The sequence below is a fragment of the Symphalangus syndactylus genome, chromosome 1 (genome assembly GCF_028878055.3).
Source record: "Symphalangus syndactylus isolate Jambi chromosome 1, NHGRI_mSymSyn1-v2.1_pri, whole genome shotgun sequence".
Taxonomy (NCBI): domain Eukaryota; kingdom Metazoa; phylum Chordata; class Mammalia; order Primates; family Hylobatidae; genus Symphalangus; species Symphalangus syndactylus.
In genome coordinates this window covers 144320542-144343282 of record NC_072423.2, presented here as the reverse complement: position 1 = coordinate 144343282, position 22741 = coordinate 144320542, and the positions used below count along the sequence as shown (strand labels likewise).

Here is a 22741-nt window from a genome sequence, read left to right as displayed (position 1 = left end):
AACTTTAGGCAAGAAGGCACACTTAAGGTTCTTGCCTTTTGCTACCAAATGATAGGAGAGCAACAATTTGTGTCTGTCTTCCTATACCCACACCTCTCACACAGCAGAATTTGGAACATGGTTAAAGCTGTAGATTGGGTTGAACGTTGATGTTCAGTAGAGTGGTCAAAATGGGAAGGATATGAACCGGAAAGTTCATTTTCTGAATGTCAGATATATAAGAGTAGAAGTTACTCAGGTAGTAGGAGTGTATTGTTTGGTTACAGGCTAATACAGAAGTCATAAAAACATGTCTCATATATTTTGGTGATATGTTTTACTCAGGAAGCAGTCTCTTAGGATCTACAGAGAAAGTAGCATTCTTAGATGGTACTGTGTAATTCAAGTATCTTCTTCAGCAGTGTTTTCTTAATTGTAGGAGAGCAGAGTAGCTCCCTAGGAATTTAAAATATTTTTTTGGAATAACAAAGCACTAGAGACAGAGGGATCAGAGGAATGTAACCTAGAAAAATTGGTGAAAACATTGTGGTATATCGATTGAGTGATTCACAGTACTACATCCTAGTCCAAAAGCAATGTGACCTTGTGGTTGTCTAGCTTGTGCTTGGGAAAATACAGATCTTCCTCCTTCTCCCTTTCCACATGTCCTCCCTTTACAGTGACCTCCTTGCCTGTTTCTCCTTGCAGTTGGCCTCTACAGCAGCTTCAGGCTCAGAGATTGTAGTGATTAAGGAAATAACATAGGCTGAAATAAGTGAAAGCAGGCGTAATAAAGAGCAGTTGGCTAGGGGTGGGTCAGGAGACGTGAATGAAAATCATCATGCTGCCATTCCTTACCTATGCTCCTGGAGCTAAGGGAACACGTTTTAATTGGCCTTCCAGAAATTCTCAAAAAACAATTTTATCTGTACTTCACTGGCCAAAACTTGGTCAAGTGGCCCTGTCTAACTGCAACAAAGCCTGAAAAAGGTAACTTTTATTTCATATGTCTGGCCAAAAACCAGGGCTCTTTTTTTTTTTTTTAAAGGAAAATTGGAGAATGAATAATGGGAGGTATCTGCTAGTCTTTGTTAGATGAAGCCTACTGTGTTGAGAAAGTGACTTTTAAACGAAATGAAAATGCTCAAAAATAAATTATGGAATACTTTGATGTTATGAGGTAGATAGATAACATATGTTTTTGTCCACAGTTCCTGGTTCGTAACTACCGTAGTCCTTGATACAGTAAACAGACTCTCTCTCTCTTTCTCCTTCCTGCCTTTCACCTGCCCACAGCAGGACTCTAATCTGATTGAGGAGCATAAGACTCTCATTCCAGGGAACATCTGTCCCATACCCTGGAGAAAGGAATGCTGCACAGAGAGGTCAAGAAGAATCTGAACAGACAGGCCTGCTGGGTTTAGATCATACCTTTTTTATCCAGTCACATTTCAACTGGTTGTCCATGTTTCAGTCATGCTTATGAAGTCCTCATAAAAAGGCCTCATAAAAAGTCCCCAGTGAAGTCCCGATAAAAAGACCCAAGAGGGCAGAGTTTGGGAGTTTCCAGATAGCTGAACATGTTGAGGTTCCTGGAGGGTAGCATACCCGGGATGGCAGGGAAGCTGCGTGACCCTTTCCCCATACTCTATCCTACACATCTATATTAGTCTGTTCTCATGATGCTAATGAAGACATACCCGAGACTGGGTAATTTATAAAGGAAAGAGGTTTGACGGACTCACAGTTCCACAATCATGGCAGAAGGCAAAGGAGAAGCAAAGTCACATCTTACATGGAGGCAGGCAAGAGGGCATGTACAGGGGAACTCCCCTTTATAAAACTGTCAGATCTCGTGAGACTTAGTCACTGTCATGAGAACAGCACAGGAAAGACCCGCCCCCATGATTCAGTTACCTCCCATTGGGTCCCTCCCGTGACACGTGGGAATTATCGTAGGTACAATTCAAGATGAGATTTGGGTGGGGACACAGCCAACCCATAGCATCTCTTTATCTGTATGCTTTGCAGTGTCCTTTATAATAAGCCGATGAATGTAAATAAGTTTCCCTGAGTTCTGTGAGCTGCTGTAGTAAATTATTTGAATCCAAAGAGGGATCACGTGAACCCCAACTTGAAGCTAGTCAGTCAGAAGTTCTGGAGGCCTGGACTTATAAATTTCACTGAAGAAGGTAATCGGGAACTGAGCCCTTAACCTGTGAGATCTAGCAGTATCCCCAGGTATGCAGTGTCAGAATTGATTGGAGGACACCCAGTTGGTGGCTGCTGCAGAACTGATTGATTGCTTGGTGATGGGGAGAACCTCCTCATACCTCACATTTGGTCACAGAAGTTTTCTGTGATGATTGTTGTGTTGGTCTGAGAGCAGAGGAAAAACATGGTTTAAGCGTTTACAAACAAATACCTATTTGATAAAATAAATATTTTATCCTTTTGGTTTTGGTAATATAGAATCATTCATAAGAGTTTTTTAAATATAACTAAATACCACACTGTACTTATAAGAAATTGAAGGAAATTGCCAGGGACAGAAATAAAGAAGAAACTAATAACTGCAATGGTGTGTGAACTGTGACTTACTTGGGGGAGGAGAGGGGTCATGATTCATGGAATTCTAGGCACTTGGACTTTAGTGCTCATGTGGGGACAGAAAACTAGACCTTGGGAAGCTGGAAGTGAGATGCCACCTACCTAACACCAGAATTCTCATCAAAAGGATGGACGAGGAAAAAAATCTTATGTCTGGTATAAGCTGATGATGTGAAACCTGCAAATTTCCTCCTGGGCTCAGAGTAGGAAAGAAGACTCTTCTGAGAATGTATACACATGGCTCCATACCACCTCATGTGGGTTCAGGGTTAGAACTTACATTACCCAAGCAGAGAAGGAGCAGACATAGCTGGCAGAAAGAAAAGCAAAACTTCTTTGGAAGGAAAAGCCCTTAACACTGGCCACGTGTGATTGCTACGGATAAAATCTAGATGAGAATGAGCTTGTAATCCAAAGTACAAAATATATGAAGTTCTGTGATCAAGAGTCAGTAAACTGAATGATTGGATTCCTAACAACTGGATAATAGGATAATTTGGTTGAGTCTGTAAATTAAGTATATTCAAAATGATTGAAGATACAGTGAAAAATTAGCATGAAAAAGAGCAGATTGCTATAAAGAATCAAATAGAACTTCTAGAAATGTAAATATAGCCATTGGAGGCCAGGTGGGCTAGACAGCATATAACAACTGTAGCAGCAGTTAATTATCTGAAAGATAATTTTGAAGAAACTGCACAGAATGTAACACAGAAATGAAGATATGTCAAATACTATGAAATATTTTTATAATGTGGAAAATAGGCTGAGACAGTCCAAAATTCATCTGTTAGGAGTTACAGATGAGGAGGAGAGAGAATGAGAAAGGCAGTATCCCAAGAGATAATGGTTGAAAAGTTCCCAGGAAGGAACAAAGACATTAATCTTCAGATTCATACGTCCTGAGCAAGATAAATAAAAATATTTAGTCACATTGACATGAAACTGTAAAATCAAAGGTAAAGAGAGGGAGGACAGACTTCCTACAAAGGAACTGCGGTTGGCCTGATTTATAGACTAATCCATTGCAACACACAGAAGCCAGAGGACAGTGGGCTATATCTTCAGAAGTGAGAGAAAATAACTGCCACTTAGATTTCAATACCTCGGTAAGTTATTTAGGAATGAGAACAAAATAAATTTATTTTCATAAGAGACTGAGACTTTACCAGTATCAGATCATCATTGAAAGAACCACTGAAGAGTGCATATCAGGAAGAAATGAAATGAATTAACATAAGGAGGGGTGAAATTCGAGAAGGAATGGAGAACAAAGAAATTAGTAAAAATGAGAGCAGTTCTTAACCATTGATTGTATATAAGAACAATAATTATTATTTTAAAAGAAGTTACAATGAAGTAGATTTCAAATAGTGAACAACTGATACACAAGGTAGTAGGGCCTGATGAGTTAAAGTGTTTCATGGGGGAAACCAAAATCCCTTCTTCATGTCATAATTATCCAGGTGGATTAGAATCCTACATGTGATAAGTAAAACTTTGAGATATTTAGAGGAATATATATGTTTTGATGTTCGAATCAAGATAAAAAGCAAAACCTAGAATGGAAAATATTACTACATTTCACTTCATTTAAAATATTTAATAAAATAAAAAGAAGTCCTGGAATGGAAAAAGATACTTATAGTACATAGCCCTCACAAGGACTACATATCTTAAATGTGTAGATCTACAAATTAGTAAGAAAAAGGAAACATAATAGAAAAATGAAATAGAAATTCACTGGCCTTAAAGAAGGCAAAGGAGTAGCAAAATCACATCTTACATGGAGGCAGGAAAGAGAGCATGTGCAGGGGAATGCCCCTTTATAAAACCATCAGATCTGGTGTGACTTATTCACTATCACAAGAACAGCACGGGAAAGACCCACCCCCATGATTCAGTTACCTCCCATTGGGTCCCTCTCACGACACATGGGAATTACGGGAGCTACAATTCAAGATGAGATTTTGAATTGAATCTTCTCCACAACTACCACTTCTTTATTTCATTTTATTTTATTGAGACAGGGATTCACTCTGTCACCCAGGCTGGAGTATGGTGGTGTGATCACCCCTCACTGCAGTCCCAACCTCCTGGGCTCAAGATATCCTCTTGCCTCCGCTTCCTGAGTAGTTGGGACTACCTCATACGTCACCACACCTAGCTGATACATTTTTAAAAAAATTGTAGGGACAGATTGCCACTGTATTGCCTAGGCTGGTCTCAAACTCCTGGGCTCAAGTGATCCTCCCACCCCAGCCTCCCAAAGTGCTGAGATTTTAGACGTGAGCAATGCACCTGACCTGTCTTTGAACCTGGTCTAGGTGCATATACTCTGTAATGTGCTGGGAATTTATGAGCTTATTAGGGATCCATGCAAATAAACAGTGCACAGTTCTGTATTTCGGGAATGGATAACTTACTCCATTTCTTTGAATGTCAGCCGTTTTCTTTCATAGGTAACTGAATATTTCAGACTGGGAACATTTCAGACTTTTAGATGAAGAGACTAAATTTCTAAACAATACTCTTCAAGTAAAAATTTTAACCCATTTATGCCTAGTGTTCCATCGTATCCTGGGACACTGAGCCAGGAAGACTGAGGGAAGGGTGGTAGAGCATGAGGCAGTGAAACCCACAAGAAAAAGCCAGGCAGTTGGAATAGTTTTATCTCCTTGGACATATTTGGAGAATATCTAAGTTATAGTGCCACAGAGGTTCTAGATATTTATAAACTTTGGGCCTGGAGTTGAATAGCCAAACACTATTTCTGGACCTAGCTAGTTAATAGTACATCAAGAGGTAGATTCTCTTGATTGTGTGGGCCAAGGGAAAAGGCAGTATTTGCATGTAGTTTTCATTTAATCTTTACAGTTTGTGGGCTTAGTATTTATTTGTCCACTTTATAGTTGAAAATGCTAAAGTTTGCAGAAAGTAAGTTGTTTATCCCAAGGTAACCTAACTAGGAAGGGATGAAGCTGGCATTTGAACATAGGCCAGAAGGGTTGCAAAACCCATATACTTTCATTCCAATATACCAAGTTGTGTAATGTGAAAAAACACTGGGTTATGTGTTGTAATACTGAAGTTCTGGTCCCAGACCCATTTGCTGCCTGTGTGACCCTGTTGAAGGCCCCTATAGATTAAGTTTACTCTTTTGTACAGTTGCGCTAATAATATATGTCTGCTTGCCTTTTAAAAAATAATACGCCATTCCAAAATTTATCCACATCTTTACATACATATATTCCTATAAGACATGAACTTTTGTTTTTTTACCCATTTTTCTACAACCTGTTTTTTTCACCCTAGTGTGTATCTGGTGACTGTTTCTGTGGTAGCACCTGTAGATGTACCATACCTCTTTTCATAGGCACAAACTATTCCATGGGTGTGCTATAATTTATTTAACCATTGTCCTGCTGCTAGAAATTTTGATTGTTTCTATTTTTTCACTATTGGAAACATGCTGCAGTGACTATCTAGGGATGTTAAGTACATGCAAATACTGAATTGCTGGGTCTATAGGTATTAAATTTTAATAGAAACTTAAAATTATTTTTCAAAATGGTACACTAAGATTTACTTCTACATGTAGTAAGTAATGAGCAGTTTTCTTACAAGTGCTGTATCCCTGAACAATATACACGTATTTTTGTAAATTTTAAAAATATGTCCTTCTGTAATGTATATATTTTATTTAATATTATATTTAGGAAATTTATACATATTGACACATGTACTTCTAATTTATTCACTACTGTAAAATATACTACTTTATTAATATTTCATTAAACTGATATAATTTCTATTTTTATTGATACTTCTGTGAAGATTGATAAATGGTCAATTTATGTAGTCCCTGTTTATTAAAAACAAACTTAACAAGCACCTTATTCTGTTACTCAGATCCTTTTTCTTACTTGTCTTCTCTATTTGATATGTCCATTTCTAGTTGAGATCTATTCAAGTCTCAGCCATGATTGTGAATTGATAAATTTTCATTGACATTCTCTAACAGTTTTTCCATTATGTAATTTTAAGCTGTTTAGTTCATGTGTGTAATATCTTTTTGGTGAGTTTTTCTTTGTCCCATTTAATGCTTTTGACTCTTAATTCCATGTATTTTTTAACATTCTGGGGAATGTTTAACTGTGACTCTTGTAGGGGACATTTTTATGGCTTTTTAAAATACACAGTATAAGAGTTGCTGTTTTTCAGTGGGGGAGTTTAAACCTATCCTATTTATTGTGACTGAGAACATGTTTGCATTTATTTTTGCTGTATTATTATGAGCATGTGTTACTACTTTATCACCTGGCATTAGATTGGTCCAGTTTCTTATTATTTCTCTCCCTCTAGTAGTTTGAAAGTCATGCATCCTGTTTCTGGTCTTCAGTTGGTTACAAATGACATTTAAACAGTTTTTTATATACATCTGAAACTTGAGGAAAAATCAGTATCAGAAAATTTTTTATTCCAAAAAAGTTCATTGAACATGTTTTATTACATGGGCCTCCCCACCTGGTATTTTTCTGAAGTCGACTACAGTATTAGTACCACGTAGGTATTGGTTTTTTAATATTATGTTTTAATTTTTTTATATTTTAATTTTTAAAGGAATCACCATTTAACAATTATTGTAAGCTTTACACCCACATTCACTTATTCATTTATTCAGCAAATATATGAGAGCCTGCTAGAAGCCAAAAACTCTTCTAGGCACTGGGGAAACTAAAGTGTACCAAGTAAACAAAAAATTCCTGCATTCATGGAATTTATATTGTGGAATGCAGGAGACAAATTTTGTATTTCTCAGCATATTTATAACATTTGAAGGCTAGATGAGATCATCATGTGGGTAATTGCAGATTTAAAAGAGGAAAGGAGGTCCAAGGATTGGCCCTAGGGCAGTGTAGCTGGGAAGTACCAGCAAAAATACCAAAAAGGAATACCCGGAGGAATAGGAGGAAAAGCAAGAGAGTGAAATCTTAGAAACAGAAAATAAATTATTTCAAGGGGAAATGAGCCACCAACTGTGTCAAATGCTATAAGAGGAAAACTGAGAAGTGACCTTTGGATTTAGCAACAAGGAGGTCATTGATGACGTTGACAAGCAGTTTTGGTGGCATGGTAGAGGAGAGAGCCTTGCTGGAGTAAGATCAAAAAAGAATGAGAGGAAATGTAAACAACACTCACTCTCCAGTAGCCTTGCTGTAAAGGGAAGGAGAAAAATGGCAGGGAGGAGAGCAAAGGTAGCTAAGTAGAGACATGGGACAGGGCACTTTCTAAGGTGGGAAGAATAGCAACGTGTGCATGCTGAAGAGAAGTATACAGTGGCAGAGGAAAAAATAGGTTGGCAGGACCAGGGCAGTATTGTTGAACCAAAGTCTGAATAGGCAGGAAAAGAGGAGGTCTACACGCTGAACAACTATGCTATACTGCCTCTGGTGAAAACGACTTTCATTTATATCATCTTTCAATCAAATAATGTGATGATGTATGTGAAAGTACTTTATAAACTTGTAAAGAACCCTATAATGTAAGCTGCTATAATAATACAAGTAGAGACTTAAATTTTTTTTTGTTTTTTAACATGATACATAATATTTGTATGTATTTATGGGATATGTATGATATTTTGATACATGCATACAGTATGTGATGATCAAATCAAGGTGTTTAGGTTATCCATCCCCTTGAACATTTATCATTTCTTTGTGTCAAGAACATTTCAAATCTTCTCTTCTAGCTATTTTGAAATATATGAATTTTATTATTATAGTCACCCTACTGTGCTGTTGAACTCTAGAATTTAATTTCTTCTATCTTACTATGTTTGTACTCATTAACCAATCTGTCTTCATTTCCCCGACCCCCACTCACCCTTCCCATAGTCTGGTAACTATCATTGTACAATTAGAGGCCTTAAAAATTATAAATGGTCAGTTGCTTTATCTAGCAACTTTTAAAAACTTTGATCTCAGCCAGGGAAGTACTATTAGCTTGTCTTCAGCTGTGTGTATTTCCAGACAGACACATTTACTAAGCATCAAAACATTTCACTTAGAGTACTTGGGATTTTCCCACACTGGGAATTTGAGGTTTAACCTTTCGACCACCCAGCAAGCAAAGAAAATGCTACCTCTTTTATCTTCAAGATGCTTTTAAATAAGCCTGAAGCCATTTGGGAAAACCAAATGTAATACTTCCATGAACATCTTTTTAAGCTACTTGAATAGAATCCCAAGCAAGTCCATAAGATTCTTGCCCAGATAATACAGTGTAGAAATATAAATTTGCAAGATTATTTACTTTTATGTTTTATAAAAATGTTGGTACAGTTGCCAACATAAGGTAAATCCTAATAACCAGTGCTCAGTTCCCTACATGAAATTAATACATTTTAAAATCATTCTTTATTTTTAAAATTTTGAATAAAACAAATGTGTCTTAAAGAAAGTAATAAGGATGAGTAATCTAAATAATTTTAGTGAATACAAATGATTTTAATTTTTTCTTTCATTGTTCATTCTCATTTCTCTGTTTCATGGTTGCTAAAAGGTAAGGTATTATGCAGAGTAAGGTATTATGCAGTTTAGATAATTGATATAATTGTTTTGAATTGCCTCTTTTAGGGCATTATCAGCTGGTAGGCGTAAGTTTCTCTAATTGTCAAGCAGTGAATCCTTTATCTGGCATTTAATCTTGCCTCCCTAGGAAAACTAGACCTTACCACAGAGTAAATTTTTGAATTGCTGACCTGAAGTAACTCGAGCCTGTGCCTTGGCAGTGAACCTTTGTTTTCTGTTTTTATAGGAAGGATAATGATGTTGCCTGAAGGCCCTAGCCTCACTACCATAACAAGTAACATCTAAGTACTTGTTGCAAAGGTCTGAGTTTGGAAATTCCATAGAAGATAATTGTATTGACACAATATTTTTATTTCTCTTGGAAAGATGAGGTAATTTAAAAATGAAACTTTTGTCATTTTTTAAGCTTCTCATCTTAGTTCTGTCAACATGACTTAGAGCATCCACACAGTTACCTAAAAAGAATTATTACTTAATTTTTGTGAAGAAATCATGTATATTTTTATTATTTCCATGTAAATTCTCATAAATAGCTCACAATTTTTCAATAAAACAGAAGAAATAGAGCTTTCCAGAGGTAGAAAAAGAAGATTCTCTAAACGTTTTTAGCAAATGTGAAAAGGGTGTCAGGCAATTCCCATAAAATAATTTCCTAGAAGGTGTAAGGTATAATTTCCTAGAAGGAGTAACATGAAATGGCAAATTTCAGTTATCTTTTAGCTCTCGATTTCTGTGATTTCATGTTTCTACTGTGTGGCCTCACACTTATAAATAAGGTAAGTCATGTGCCAAATCTGTGGTCTGTTCTTGGGCAGTTTTCTGCAGGAGCTTTGCAAGGTCTTTTTGATAGAAAAAAAATTACATTTCAGCATAATTTGCCACATCTAAAAATACTGCAGTGATACCTTACCGTGAACTTCACAATGTCTATATTTTCCTATTCAGTGAAAAATAGCACTATAAAAAGTTTCACATATCTAGTTAGAATATTCCCATATGAAGCAAGGAATTGTAATATTATTACATTTAATAGGTAATATTTGACAAAATCATACATGCCATATTTTCATTATTTTGAAGTTTGATGATTATATTTTATTTTCAGAATGGATTTTACTAAATGAAAGAAATGAAGTTGTTAGGATTTAAAATTTAAGTTTATATACGTATATGTATTTGCAGGGAGTTTTATATTTTGTTTCTGTTACTTAGATTTTAGATTTAGAATTTTTGGTTATTTTTGTTAGATACTTTGAGTATAGCAATCTGCCACCAAGTTTAGGAATAATTCAGTTGTATAATTATAGAGCAAAATGTGAAGACCTGTAGGTAGTTGAGTCAGTTTTTGTAATTAGACTGTAGGATACTAATAATACGTACTGTTCAGTCTCCCTTAGATAATGTGGGTAGGTTTGTGGAGGCAGACCAAAAACAATTTGTTTACATTCAACATCTCAGCATTCAAGGACTGAGGACCAGACCCAAATGTTTTCTTTTTTTTTTTGAGACAGAGTCTTGCTCTGTTGTCAGGCTGGAGTGCAGTGGCACGATCTCAGCTCACTGCAACCTCTGCCTCCCAGGTCCAAGCGATTCTCCTGCCTCAGCCTCCCAAGTAGCTGGGATTACAGGTGCCCACCACCATTCCCGGCTAATTTTTGTATTTTTAGTAGAGACGGGGTTTCAGTATGTTGGCCAGGATGGTCTTGATCTCCTGACCTCGTGATCCGCCCGCCTCAGCCTCCTAAAGTGCTGGGATTACAAGCATGAGCCATGGTGCCCAGCCCCAAACGTTTTCTTAATCTCACTGCAGTGTTTTGAGAAAAGGTCAGAGTTACGGAAGCATTTTGCCAAATTTGGAAAACAAGGCCAGGCAGAGTACAAGTGCAAATAACATTAAATTTCAAGCCAATGGCTATGTCTAAGAATTCGGAAAGAGATGTAGTCTGCAGAGGATAAAATGTATGGAACTGTCAACCTAAGTGAATCACAGCAGTTCAGTGTTTCCTGAAACATTGATGAAGGTGATTTAGAAGTGTTACCTCCCATGAGTCTTTTAATTCTACAAATGTGGTTTGTTTTGGAAGTGAGTCTCTCCATCTTTCTTAAATGTTTTTCTTTTTAGTCCTTTATATTCCATGAGTCCCTGATGTTGTTACCCGAAGTTGGTATGACTGGGAGACTGCAAACTGTTGACCACAATTTCTTCTCCTTTTCCATAATAGTTAGGGTATAGATGTCCAGCTCTTCTTCATTTTCCATCATTCCTTGCACTTAAGTGTGGCTGTGTGACTTAAGTTCTCTTCAGTTGAAGGTGAGCAGAAGTGATTTATACCACTTCTAGGCCTGGCCTATAAAAGCTGCTCACATGAACTTCTCCCATACTTTATTTCCTTCTCCCTTGGTTGATAATGACAGAGTCATCATCTTCCTGGGTCTCTGAATGACTATATAAAGCAGAGCTCCTTGATCCCACTCCCAGCCCCCGTCCTAGTATGTTCTCTCGGGGGGAGAAAGAAATACACACACTTGTGTTGTGTTGGAGCCATTACATTTGAGGAAGTTAGCCTGCCCTGTCTAATACAGTAGAGAAGGGAGTAATTGGTGAAGGTCTTGATCATTGAGAAGGGAGATGATTGTTTTTGGATAAAGGTGAATTAACTGTCAGCTAGACATGTCTTTTAAGTTATCCTAGTATGAAAGTTCACCTAACTGCCTGCCTGTAGGTTCACCCTCACCACACACACTAAGACCCCCATAAGGAGCTTTAGATTAATAGGTAATTGGCCGCTTGACATTATTAATGTAACTGATTGATCCCTGTGATTTAGCCCCAGTCTTCTATCCCAATCTCCTGTTTCAGATTCCTACCTTAGAAGGTCACTTAAAAGATCCCAATGACCTTATGTCAATTCCCCAGGGACTACATTTCTTCTTCCTGAATGGAGGCTCCTCTTATCTACTTACTCTTCTTTGAATAGTGGGCTTCAGTCAATTTGCCTGCTGCTTGAACCTCTTTGTAATCTCCTCTATTCCTGGCTGAGGTCCGTAGTCTGGGTCTTGAAGTTGGTTTAGTATTGTGCCGAATGAATTATATGCTGCATCTCCCATACCTTTCCTGTCTGGCTTCTTGTTCCCTCCACTTGCTGCCTGCTCCTGCAGTCCTCCGTGTAGTGCTCTCCTGCAGTCTTACTCATTTGAACCTCTTCCAAGTGACATTTATGTTTTTCTTTTTCTTGAAAGAACTTATGGCTCAAGGAATTCATGATTGAATAGAAGAGACAAATACATAAACAGATAATTGCAACCTGGTGTGAATGGAGGAAAGGAGTACAAGTGATGTAATAGGGATATATAAAGGAAATCGCTAGGATTTATCCAAATACTGTGTTGGCTCACAGGGAAGCTGTGTGGTCAGAGTCTAAGGTATGCTATCATACCTTATCACAGGGGATGTGATTAGTTAGGAATCAATGTGGAGCAGTAGCTTATACAGTAGAGAGGGTGTGGCAGCAGAAGTTTTCTGGAAGGTGGCCTTCCTGAGAGTCTGAGTAAAAGAATCACATATTCCATTTGGTATGGAACACCGTGGATTCATTTCTTTGGCAATAGCTGGAAAAGTATTGGAGTCATCGCCAGAGAAATTGTGAAGTTAAGCAGGGAACTGAAGTAGATCTGAAATATTCCTGGAGCTGGCCATGGCAGAAACCATTACTGTTTCCAGAGTTTATCCTAAGCTCAGATGGAAATTAGACTCATTCTTGTTTCTGTCAACAGGTTAAGCCTAGAGTTTGGTTAGTATTAGCTTAGTTGATTTTATGAAGTTCTATCAGTAAATAACCATTGAATGTGTTGATAACTAGCAGAGCTCTAAACAGACAGAGTTTAGAAAGAAGCATTAAGGAGATCTGGTAAGTAGCAGCCTAACACCAAGCACTGGGGTGGGTAGGTAAGCATGCCCTGCAGTTCCAGAGGGAACCTGTGGAGCAGGAGGAAGACGTCTCAGGCACAGGTTGACAGGAACCCAGGTACAGACATTGGGAAATCAGGGACGGGTTGGTTCTAAGGATAGGGAGCAAAGCAGGAGCTCAGTTCTTGTTCCCAGAACATAACAGGCGACACCCTGATCTCTGGCCTGAGAGTCTGTGGTTACCTCCAACTTGGAACAGGATTGGTTCCAAAACTCATATGAAAACAATAATTCAAGGTTCAAACAGTATTAATTATATTTAATCTCTAAGAATTTTTAGTTAGAGCAAATTTTTACATTGATAATCAGCTATAACTTATAATTAATGTTATAATTAATATAATTTATAATCTATAGAAATTAAGAATTTTTGTTATATAATTGCTTTATTCTATAACTCCTCTCAGTCTCTTCCCTACCACTTTGCAAATGATCTCCTCCTACATTACCACTTTTGAAAGGCATATTTTAAAGTATATAACACCGAATTGATGATAATGATTTTCAGTTTAGCAATTTATGGTTTAACAAATGAATGAATATAATTCAGGTTTTCTTGGCTTTAAGGTTAGCTTTCCCTGTTGACCTTTTTTTCGTTTTTGTTGTTGTTGTTGTTGTTGTTGTTGTTGTTGTTGTTGTTGTTGTTGAGACGGAGTTTCGCTCTTGTTGCCCAGGCTGGGGTGCAATGGTGTGTTCTCAGCTCACTGCAGCCTCTACCTCCCAGGTTCAAGTGATTCTCCTGCCTCAGCTTCCCAAGTAGCTGAGATTACAGGCACTCGCCACCACACCTGGCTAATTTTTCTGTATTTTTACCAGAGACGGGGTTTCACCATGTTGGCCAGGCTGGTCTCGAACTCCTGACCGCAGGTGATCCACCGGCCTCGGCCTCCGAAAGTACCCTATTGACCTTTGACATATTATACTTAGCGACAAGTTTTTACTGCATTGGCAACTTGTGATGCCAAAAGTACCATTTACTGAAATAATACATAGTAATGAAAGATGTTTCGGTTGATTTTAGTAGGATTTTTAAATTAGAAATTAACCTTTAAAAGAGATACTGGATCTAGATAAGCAAAAAAGGTATTTAAAATGAAGTAGATCAGCCAGTGAAACCTATTCCTAGTAATATAAGGATACACCCCTAATCACAGAACCACATATTCATTGTGCTCCAGTGAAATGGCTATATTTGTTTTTTAAAAGGTCCAGAACATGAACGTGATACAAGATCATTGTCATTTGTAAACAAGCAAGACTCACAAGAGGTTTAGTAAACTGGTTTAATGTCGTGTTCCGTCTTTATTATTGATGTTTTTTTTTCTTGAATGTTTATAATTGTGATGTTAAAACTTCAGAGACTTTGGGTTTTTTTTAAACTTTGGAAAGTTCAGAAGCAAAGCTCAGTCTCTGCAAGGTCTGAGTTCCTTGTGACACTTTGATGCTCTGCTGGCCAGCTGCCGCCTCTTTCTCAGAGGTTCCAGTAGATCGAGTATATTCCAGTAGATCGAGTATACTCAGCAGAACTTCATGGACTGCTCCAAGCCAGTCTTCTATGCACTCTGAGGTTTAGCTTGGTTGGAACTGTATCATAGTAACAAACGATAAATTATTCATCTTACACCATTAGATCATTCTCTGAGTAAACTGTCTATTGATAAACTCCAGAGAAATAAGCATATGGATTCTTGAAGTGTTTGAAAGTAGTTAGGTGTATGTAGGCAGAACATGATTAAACGAAGATTATTTATTTGTTTTTGTCCTAAAACAGTTTTAGTTAATGTTGGTAATCTTCCAATTGACTAATTATTTTATAATATTTCATTTGTATGTAATAGGCACACCTGTTGAATGAGTCAGTGAATTTACATTAGTCATTTGTTGACATTAAATATTCTTCTTGGAAACTATATAGGCTTAAAAGAATGCAAATAATAGAGTTTTACCCGATATAGTTTGAGTTTGGGGATTCCTATTTATGCTGCTACTCACCCAACACATTTTAAATATTTGTTTGGGGACTAATATTTACATTTCTATTCTGACAAAAAGGGGAAGAAACAAGAGGACCAAATGATCTCTAAGGACCATTCTAACTCTAAACTCATTTTCAGAGAACAAAGGAGACCAGGTGAATACCAATTCCTGATAAAAGGTAGAAGATAATTATCAAAACTAACAGCAGACATTGCTTTTATTGGCCATTCATTAGAAGCATTCTCTTCAAAACATAGAAAAAGTCAAGAGTGCTTAATATTACTGATAATATTCAACATCATTTTTATAGACCTACAACTCTAGCAATTAAGGCAATGAAAATGAGATATAAATGCTGACAAGGAGAAGCTACAACTGTCACCATTTTGAAAGAATTTGTGATTACCTACTTAGCAAATCTGAGAAAAAGTTTAGTGATGGAATTTAATAAGACAGTTGGATATGAAGCAAATATACTAAAGTTAATAGCCTTCCCACACATAAAAAGTAACCAATTGAAAGTGTAATAGAAGATTCCATTCCCAATTCAAATTACACAGAAATTATGAAATGCTTAGGAATGAATCTTCCAAAAAAAATTTAAAATTTATATGAAGAAAACTACAAAACTTTATTAAAAGACATAGTTGAAGACTTGACTAAATAGACATCTGTGTTCCTAGGTTGGAAAAATCAATATTGTGAGACTGTCAATTCTCCCAAAATTTAATGTCATCTCAAACAAAATACTAGTAGGATTTTTACAATAGAATTTGATACATTGATTTCAAAGTTTTCCTTGAATAGAAAATTACCTGTCATCACATATATTTTTAAAAAGATTGACAGTAAGGTACAGTCTTGTTTTAATGTCAAAACATATTCAAAAGATATAGTCATTAAAACAGTATGGTATTTGAGTAGAAAGAGACAAATAATTTTGTAGAAGAGAATAGAGAACTTAAAAACCAACCCAAGTATTGAGTTCCTGTTCCACGCTACATCCTGTCTCATTCTCCAACCAGATGAGCTGAGTTCTCCTAGTTGATCATAAGTAGACTATTCTGGGATCAGACCAATTTACTGGGTTGTCATGGGGAAATTGTTTGCTTTTTTTTTCTTTTTTTTGAGACAGAGTCTTGCGCTGTTGATTAGGCTGGAGTGCAGTGGTGTGATTTTGGCATACTGCAGCCTCCGCCTCCCAGGTTTCAAGTGATTTCAAGTGATTCTCCTGCCTCAGCCTCCCAAGTAGCTGGGATTACAGGCATGCACCACCACACCTGGCCAATTTTGTATTTTTAGTAGAGACAGGGTTTCACCATGTTGGCCAGGCTGGTCTCAAACTCCTGACCTCAAGTGATCCACCTGTATCAGCCTCCCAAAGTGCTGGGATTATAGGCATGAGCCACTGCTCCTGGCCATTACTTACGTTTAACCAGTCCATTTTTCATCTGAGTGGTATTAATGTGTTTTATTATACTGTGTGCTTTATTATACTAAATTGAGCAGGGACAATGCAGGAAGCAACCAGTTGGTGGTACTGGGAAGCCCTTTTAAGCACCAGGCCTCTGGTTATCTCTTTTATACATATTCTTTTTTTTTAGGATATAACTTTTTTTTTTTTTTTGCCTGGGGCACAAACCCTTTCCAAACTGCTTACTGACCTTCTTTTAAAGTGGTGCTAAATAGAAATGTGGGCACGCACCTAATACCTTTGTCAAAAGCCCCACTTAATATTATTGCTAAGACAACAGGAGTGGATTCGTAAAGTGGAGTTTTAATGAAAACCTTCAACTCTGCTTGGTGAGATTTCTTTTCATACCCTTGCTTAGGTGGTTAAAGAATGCAAACTTTTCTACAGTTCTGCATGTTTTCTCTCACTTCAGCATGGGATGGATTAGAGGTAACAATCACAGTTAGGGCATTACTATAAAACTGTAGGGAAGTAGTAATGAGTCCCTGAACAAAGGTGGTGGCAGTGGTTTTGATGTGTGAAATTAGAGAGAGGACTACAGGCTTTGTTAGCTGATGGTTAGTAGAGGTAAAGGAGGAGGAGGGATGTCAGCATTAGCTCATAGAAGGTGGATCACATTCCCAGCTGCAGTGGTCAGGTGGGTTTGGTAAGCTGGGGGATTGATAGACTATGCTTAAGGAAAGAAAGTTTGATGAAAAAACAGGCATCTCAGGAGCAGTAGTGGGAAGAGATGAGAAAACAGGCATGTCAGGAGGTAACAGCGTTTGGTAAGCTGGGGGATTAGATAGACTATGCTTAAGGAAAGAAAGTTTGATGAGAAAACAGGCATTTCAGGAGCAGTAGTAGCACCAGGTAGAGACAGAAGCCGCAGATCAAATATAGATGTTATAGGCAGAAACTTGGGGTGCAGAATGGTAGACCGAGGCCTGCTTCATTCAGAGCATGGTGCAGAAACAGTGGGAGCTCCAGGCTGAGTGGTCATCCATGAAATTCACTGGTGATAAATCGTGGTTGATTGATATCCCTGAGGCCCAGGGAAATGGCCTAGCAAGAAAAAAGCAGAAAAGTAAACTCTAGTCACAGACAAGATTGGTTTCCCACCTTGAAAGGAAGAGGAAACCCCTGGGATATGCATGTACAAGGGGACTAAGATGGTAGTCTGATCCCCAAGGACCAGTCAGGGAGATTATTGCTCATTTTTACCAGTGAGCTGTTCAGTATCTCATGTCTCACCCACGGCAGGGCCAAAGCAATTTTCCAATACCTGTGGACACCCGAGCAACTGTTATCAATATACTGCTGAGCCAACTTGTCTTTGGTACCAGGTTGCTTTATCTTTCTAAAGCACCATTTTCTTTCAGTCATTGCTCCACTTAAGAATCTCCTAAGAACATTTGTTTACTTTAAAATTAAACTCCAGAGCTTTAGTCTGGCATTTAGAAATCATTAGCTCACCATCCTTTTACTACACTTCTCCATGAATGCGAATCCTCTGCCCAGGAAGATTATGGCCATCTTTCAAATATGCTGTAGAAACCCCACATGTTCATATCTTTTCTTGACATTAAAATTTATCATTTTTCCTGAAGCCTTTTTAAGCCCAGTCTATAGCGCCTTTCTTCTATTTGCTTGCATTTAACCCATTCCGTTTCTCTGCTTGTGCCTTTTGTCTCTCCAACCAGTATTCTCTCTTTCCATATAGATTGATATTCATTCCTTAAAGACAGACACCACAAATTCCATTTCTTATGCCGTTAAAAGTGGGGAGTGAAACTTTTTTTCAGTTTTTATTTGACTACTACTGTAATGTTTTGAGAAGTCTCAGTCTTCAGAATGATGGAAAAGATTAATCATTTTCCTGGCTTTTCGTTTAATAAGCTGTAACTTAGAAATAAAGTAGTGTTCTTGTCAGAAGTTTCTATGAGTTGTTTTTGTTATGGCTTCTCAAGGTACTAAATATTTCAACAGTTTTTTCTTTTATGAAATAATTTTATGAAATACATGAAAATATAATTTGTGTGTTACTGATAATCATGTAAATTGCTATAAACTCCATGAAGACAGTTTGACTGAAAAGTCTTCCTTGACTAATCAGTTTCACTCCTAAGGATTAAGGGAGGCTAGGCAGCAGAATCGCTTGAATCTGGGAGGTGGAGGTTGCAGTGAGCTGAGATCATGCCAGTAGTGTACTCCAGCCTGCGTGACAGAGTGAGACTGTCTAAAAAAAAAGAATTTATCCTGAAGAAGTGTTATGGATATTTCTAAATATTTTCAATTTTCAAGGTTGGTCATTATACCATTGTTTTGTAATAGCAAAAGATTAGAAGTCAACATGAATAACCATATAGAATTGTTTATGTTCTACTATAAACATTTTCTATGGAATATTATACAGTTAACAAAAATGGTCTTCTACAGGAATAGTGACATAGGAAAATGGCCTTGAAGTTTTAATAAGTAAAAAGGTCAGATTACTGGGCAATATATATGGTATAATCCCATTTTCTTTGCCAAAAGAAAGCAAAAACAATTCTATCTATAAATTTTTAGATTCTGTCTTCTAATTTTGTATGGTGACTACTGGAATATTTAGTGACATAGAAAAATGGCCCTGATAATTGATAAGTGAAAAAGATGAGGTTATTGAACAGCATAGCATGTATGGTAAAATCCCACTTTTTTGCCAAAAAGAAAGCAAAATTATACTTAACAAATTTTTAAAAATTCTGTCTTCTAAATTACATGTAAGAGCTTTGCATTTCTCTTGTAATCAGGAAAATAAATCCTTTTATTAAAAAAATAAATTTGCTCTAGTTACTTCAGAGAGAAAATAACAATGGAAAATTATCTACAAGGAAAGGTCTTGAAGGAAAAGAGACCCCTCACCCCATATGCACACACACTTACTAATTCTATTAATTTTCAGCCAACTGTAGTTCTACGTAAAATTCAGACCATTGATGTTCACTGTACTGTAGTGATCTAGAATTAGCAATTTCACTTCTAATCTGAATATTACCACTAAATGATTTCCTTAGTGGTAGTTATAAGTAGCCTATTGGGATTTTACTTTATTCTTTTAGAAAATTAATGGATGTTAGTGAATAGACTTGTAATTAAATACATTAGTCTATAAGAGTGCATAGTAGGCATTCAGCAAGCGCTGGTGTTCCTTCTAAAAGTACCACTGGCTCCATAATTTAATGTTCTCTAAGACTGAAGCTTAAGAAATAAACCAGAAAAAAAAAAAAAATCACAAATCACTTCTCCAAAATGCCAGTTTAAAATCCTTAGGGTCTTAATGATATTTTTTGTAGCATCTTTTGAATATTAATTTATTTTATTTATGTGAATAATTTATTTATAAAGTGATTAACGTTTTTCAGAAGACAATATTTTCACACTTCCTCATTTACTCCATTAATTCACTTTCAACACAATTAAAAGTATCTTCTAGAGGGAGCTATTACTTCACATGATCCAAATGTATTTGCTTTCTTAACTTTAGGTTGGTATTGGCAGAACAGACACTGAAGACTTAGACCTCTATGCCACATCTCGGGAGAGGCGATTTCGTTTATTTGCTTCTATAGAATGTGAAGGGCAGTTATTCATGACTCCGTATGATTTTATTTTGGCTGTTACAACAGATGAGCCCAAAGGTAAGTATACTTTTGAAATTATCTTAATAATTGTATAATTTTTTTTATCTCTAGCTTGTGAATGTATGGAGCAGTGTAATTTTTTTAGAACTGAGTAATGTGGTATTTCACATGATATTGTGCTATTCAGTGTTACAGACTGGTATTTCTTACACACTCTTACTCACATCTCTTCTCTTTTCAGAAACTTTCAATTGCTCCGTCTTTCTCAGCTTAACACCACCTTACTTTTGATACTCTTTATAAAAGACTCATATTCTGCCTATTCATTCTTATATCGAACCTGAACAGAGTAGTTCAGAGGGCTGGCTTTGAGGTTAGCTCTGGGCAAGAATTCTACCTGTATCTCTTCTGTGTTTGTCATAGCTCCTGCAGTGTAAATATATTAAGTTTAATTGTCTCTCACCTTTTCATACATTAGAATAATGGTTCTCAAACTTTTTGGAAGTATATACATTCTTGAAAATCTCTTAATATCTAACTTAACAGAAGACAGCTGTATTCTCATGTGTGCTTTTTTATTTGATCTGTTACAATATGTTGTTTTCCATGAAATATATGAAGAAAATCTACCTCACAGATACAGACAGTAAAGGAGTATTTTATTTGCCTTTTTCGATAATTATAGATACTCTCCTTTGATACTGTATCACAATTGGCTGGTGATAGTTGAGGCTTCAAAAGTCTCTATAGATGGTGGTAAAAGAGTAATGAGAACTCAGGGTTTTTGACTGGCTTACCTGGATGGATGGCAGTAGGGACCAGGTTTGAGGAGAAAAATCACAATTTCAATTTTGGTCATGATCTATTTGAGATACCTTGGATATGTAAAAGGATACAGTTGGATTTTTTTTTTAAATAATTCATTTCAGTTCACTGAAAGATCACTCACTAAAAATCAGTATAACAAATAATCAGTTGTTCGACCCATATCTGCTTTAAACTGTCACACAAATACTTTAACTTAGACTAGAACAATTATAGCCATTTTTTCCTCCGGAGTCAGCAATGTGGCAAAAATGTACCTTAAAATAAATCCTCAATAATTTGACAAATTGGCTACTTGACATATTTAATGAATTTTTGATTCTTTGGATTATTTCCACTGGATATCAAGGAGGAGATTCAGGTATATATTTAGGATTCATCTTTGCATTATTGCTAATTCATACAATGTGTGTGAATGAAATTGCCTAGAGAAGCCATATACGATGAGAATATAGATAACCAAAGACCAGGCCTTGAGAAATTTCTGCTCTTTAAAAGATGAATGGACAAAAGGCTTTGAAAGGATGAGGAAAGGGGACATAGGAGTGGCCAGAGACATAGGAAGAAAATCATAAGGGTATGTAGTTATAGAAGCCAAGTAAAATAGCCAGAATTGCCAATTGAGTGCAGTGTTACTGAGAATTTAAGTTAGATGAGAACAGGAAAATGTCCACTAGATTTAAAAACATGAAGGTTATTGATGGTTTTTTAAAACGATGTTTCAATGGAGTCATTAGGGCAACTGCAGGAGTGAGTAGCAGATGAAGAAATGAAGATGATGAGTGTAAAGGACTCTGTTACAATATTTGGTTGCAAAAGAGAAAGGAATTGAAAGGTAGCTGTAATGGAATTTGAAGTAGACACTTTTGATCATGCCAGATTTTAAATTAAAAAAAAAAAAGATTTTAACCAGAAACTATGAGAGTAGCGTTTAAAGAAATGTACACTACATAAGCAAAATCATGAAATCAAGACAGTATATGGTATAGTCGTAGTAGCCACTTTGGGAATATGTAGGGCCATATAGTGATAGGAAAGGCGAAAAATTAAGTAGTTTTTTTTTTATTTAGGAATTTTAAGGCTATGATAAGTGTTATATGCTTTTTATTTAATCCATTTGGTACAATGTAGATTCTTTATTAGTGAGTTAGTATAGATTTAATACTAATTTTCTAATAAATATAAAGAGTCCATGTTGTACCAAATCAATTAAATAAAAATGTATGGAATATTTATGTGTCTACTTCTGTATTAAGGTTCTTTTCTGTGTGCTAAGGGGGATACAAAGTCTGTGCACTCAGGAAACTTACAATATTATAAGACGACGTAAGATACAGAACCAACTCCAAGGTAGAATATGGTTACCTGGCACATGATAGGTACACAATAAATATTTCTTGAAGGAAGGAATTTCTTAGGTGCTAAATGGTATTTTATATCAAATTCTATAATTTTTTCAAACATATTTGAATGCTATTCTTTAAGTGATAATTAACTATATATATATATATATATTTTTTTTTTTTTTTTAGGCAGGGTCTTGCCCTGTCCCCCGGGCTGGAGTGCAGTGACGTGATCACAACTCACTACAACCTCAACCTGCGAGGCTAAAGTGATCCTGCCACCTCAGCCTCCCAAGTGGCTGGGACTACAGGCACATGCCACCATGCCACCAGCTAATTTTTAAAATTTTTTTGTAGAGAGAGGG

The 22741-nt window shown here is 36.6% G+C and overlaps 1 protein-coding gene across 12 annotated transcripts in view; it reads left to right on the top strand.

Annotated features, from left to right (window-relative positions):
- Positions 1-22741, top strand: part of MICU3 (mitochondrial calcium uptake family member 3) — a 92415-nt gene that overhangs the window by 14393 nt on the left and 55281 nt on the right. For 9 of the 12 annotated variants that reach the window (XM_055287326.2, XM_055287339.2, XM_055287298.2 and 6 more), the window contains exon 2: positions 20112-20265. The exons of 1 other annotated variant lie outside the window; for it this stretch is intronic. In XM_055287326.2, coding sequence (XP_055143301.1) covers positions 20112-20265 — 154 coding nt within the window. Of the gene's footprint in view, positions 1-9134; positions 9557-18616; positions 18887-20111; positions 20266-22741 lie in introns of those variants that run through there. 2 more of the 12 variants (XM_063613187.1, XM_063613191.1) reach the window with 2 other exon arrangements.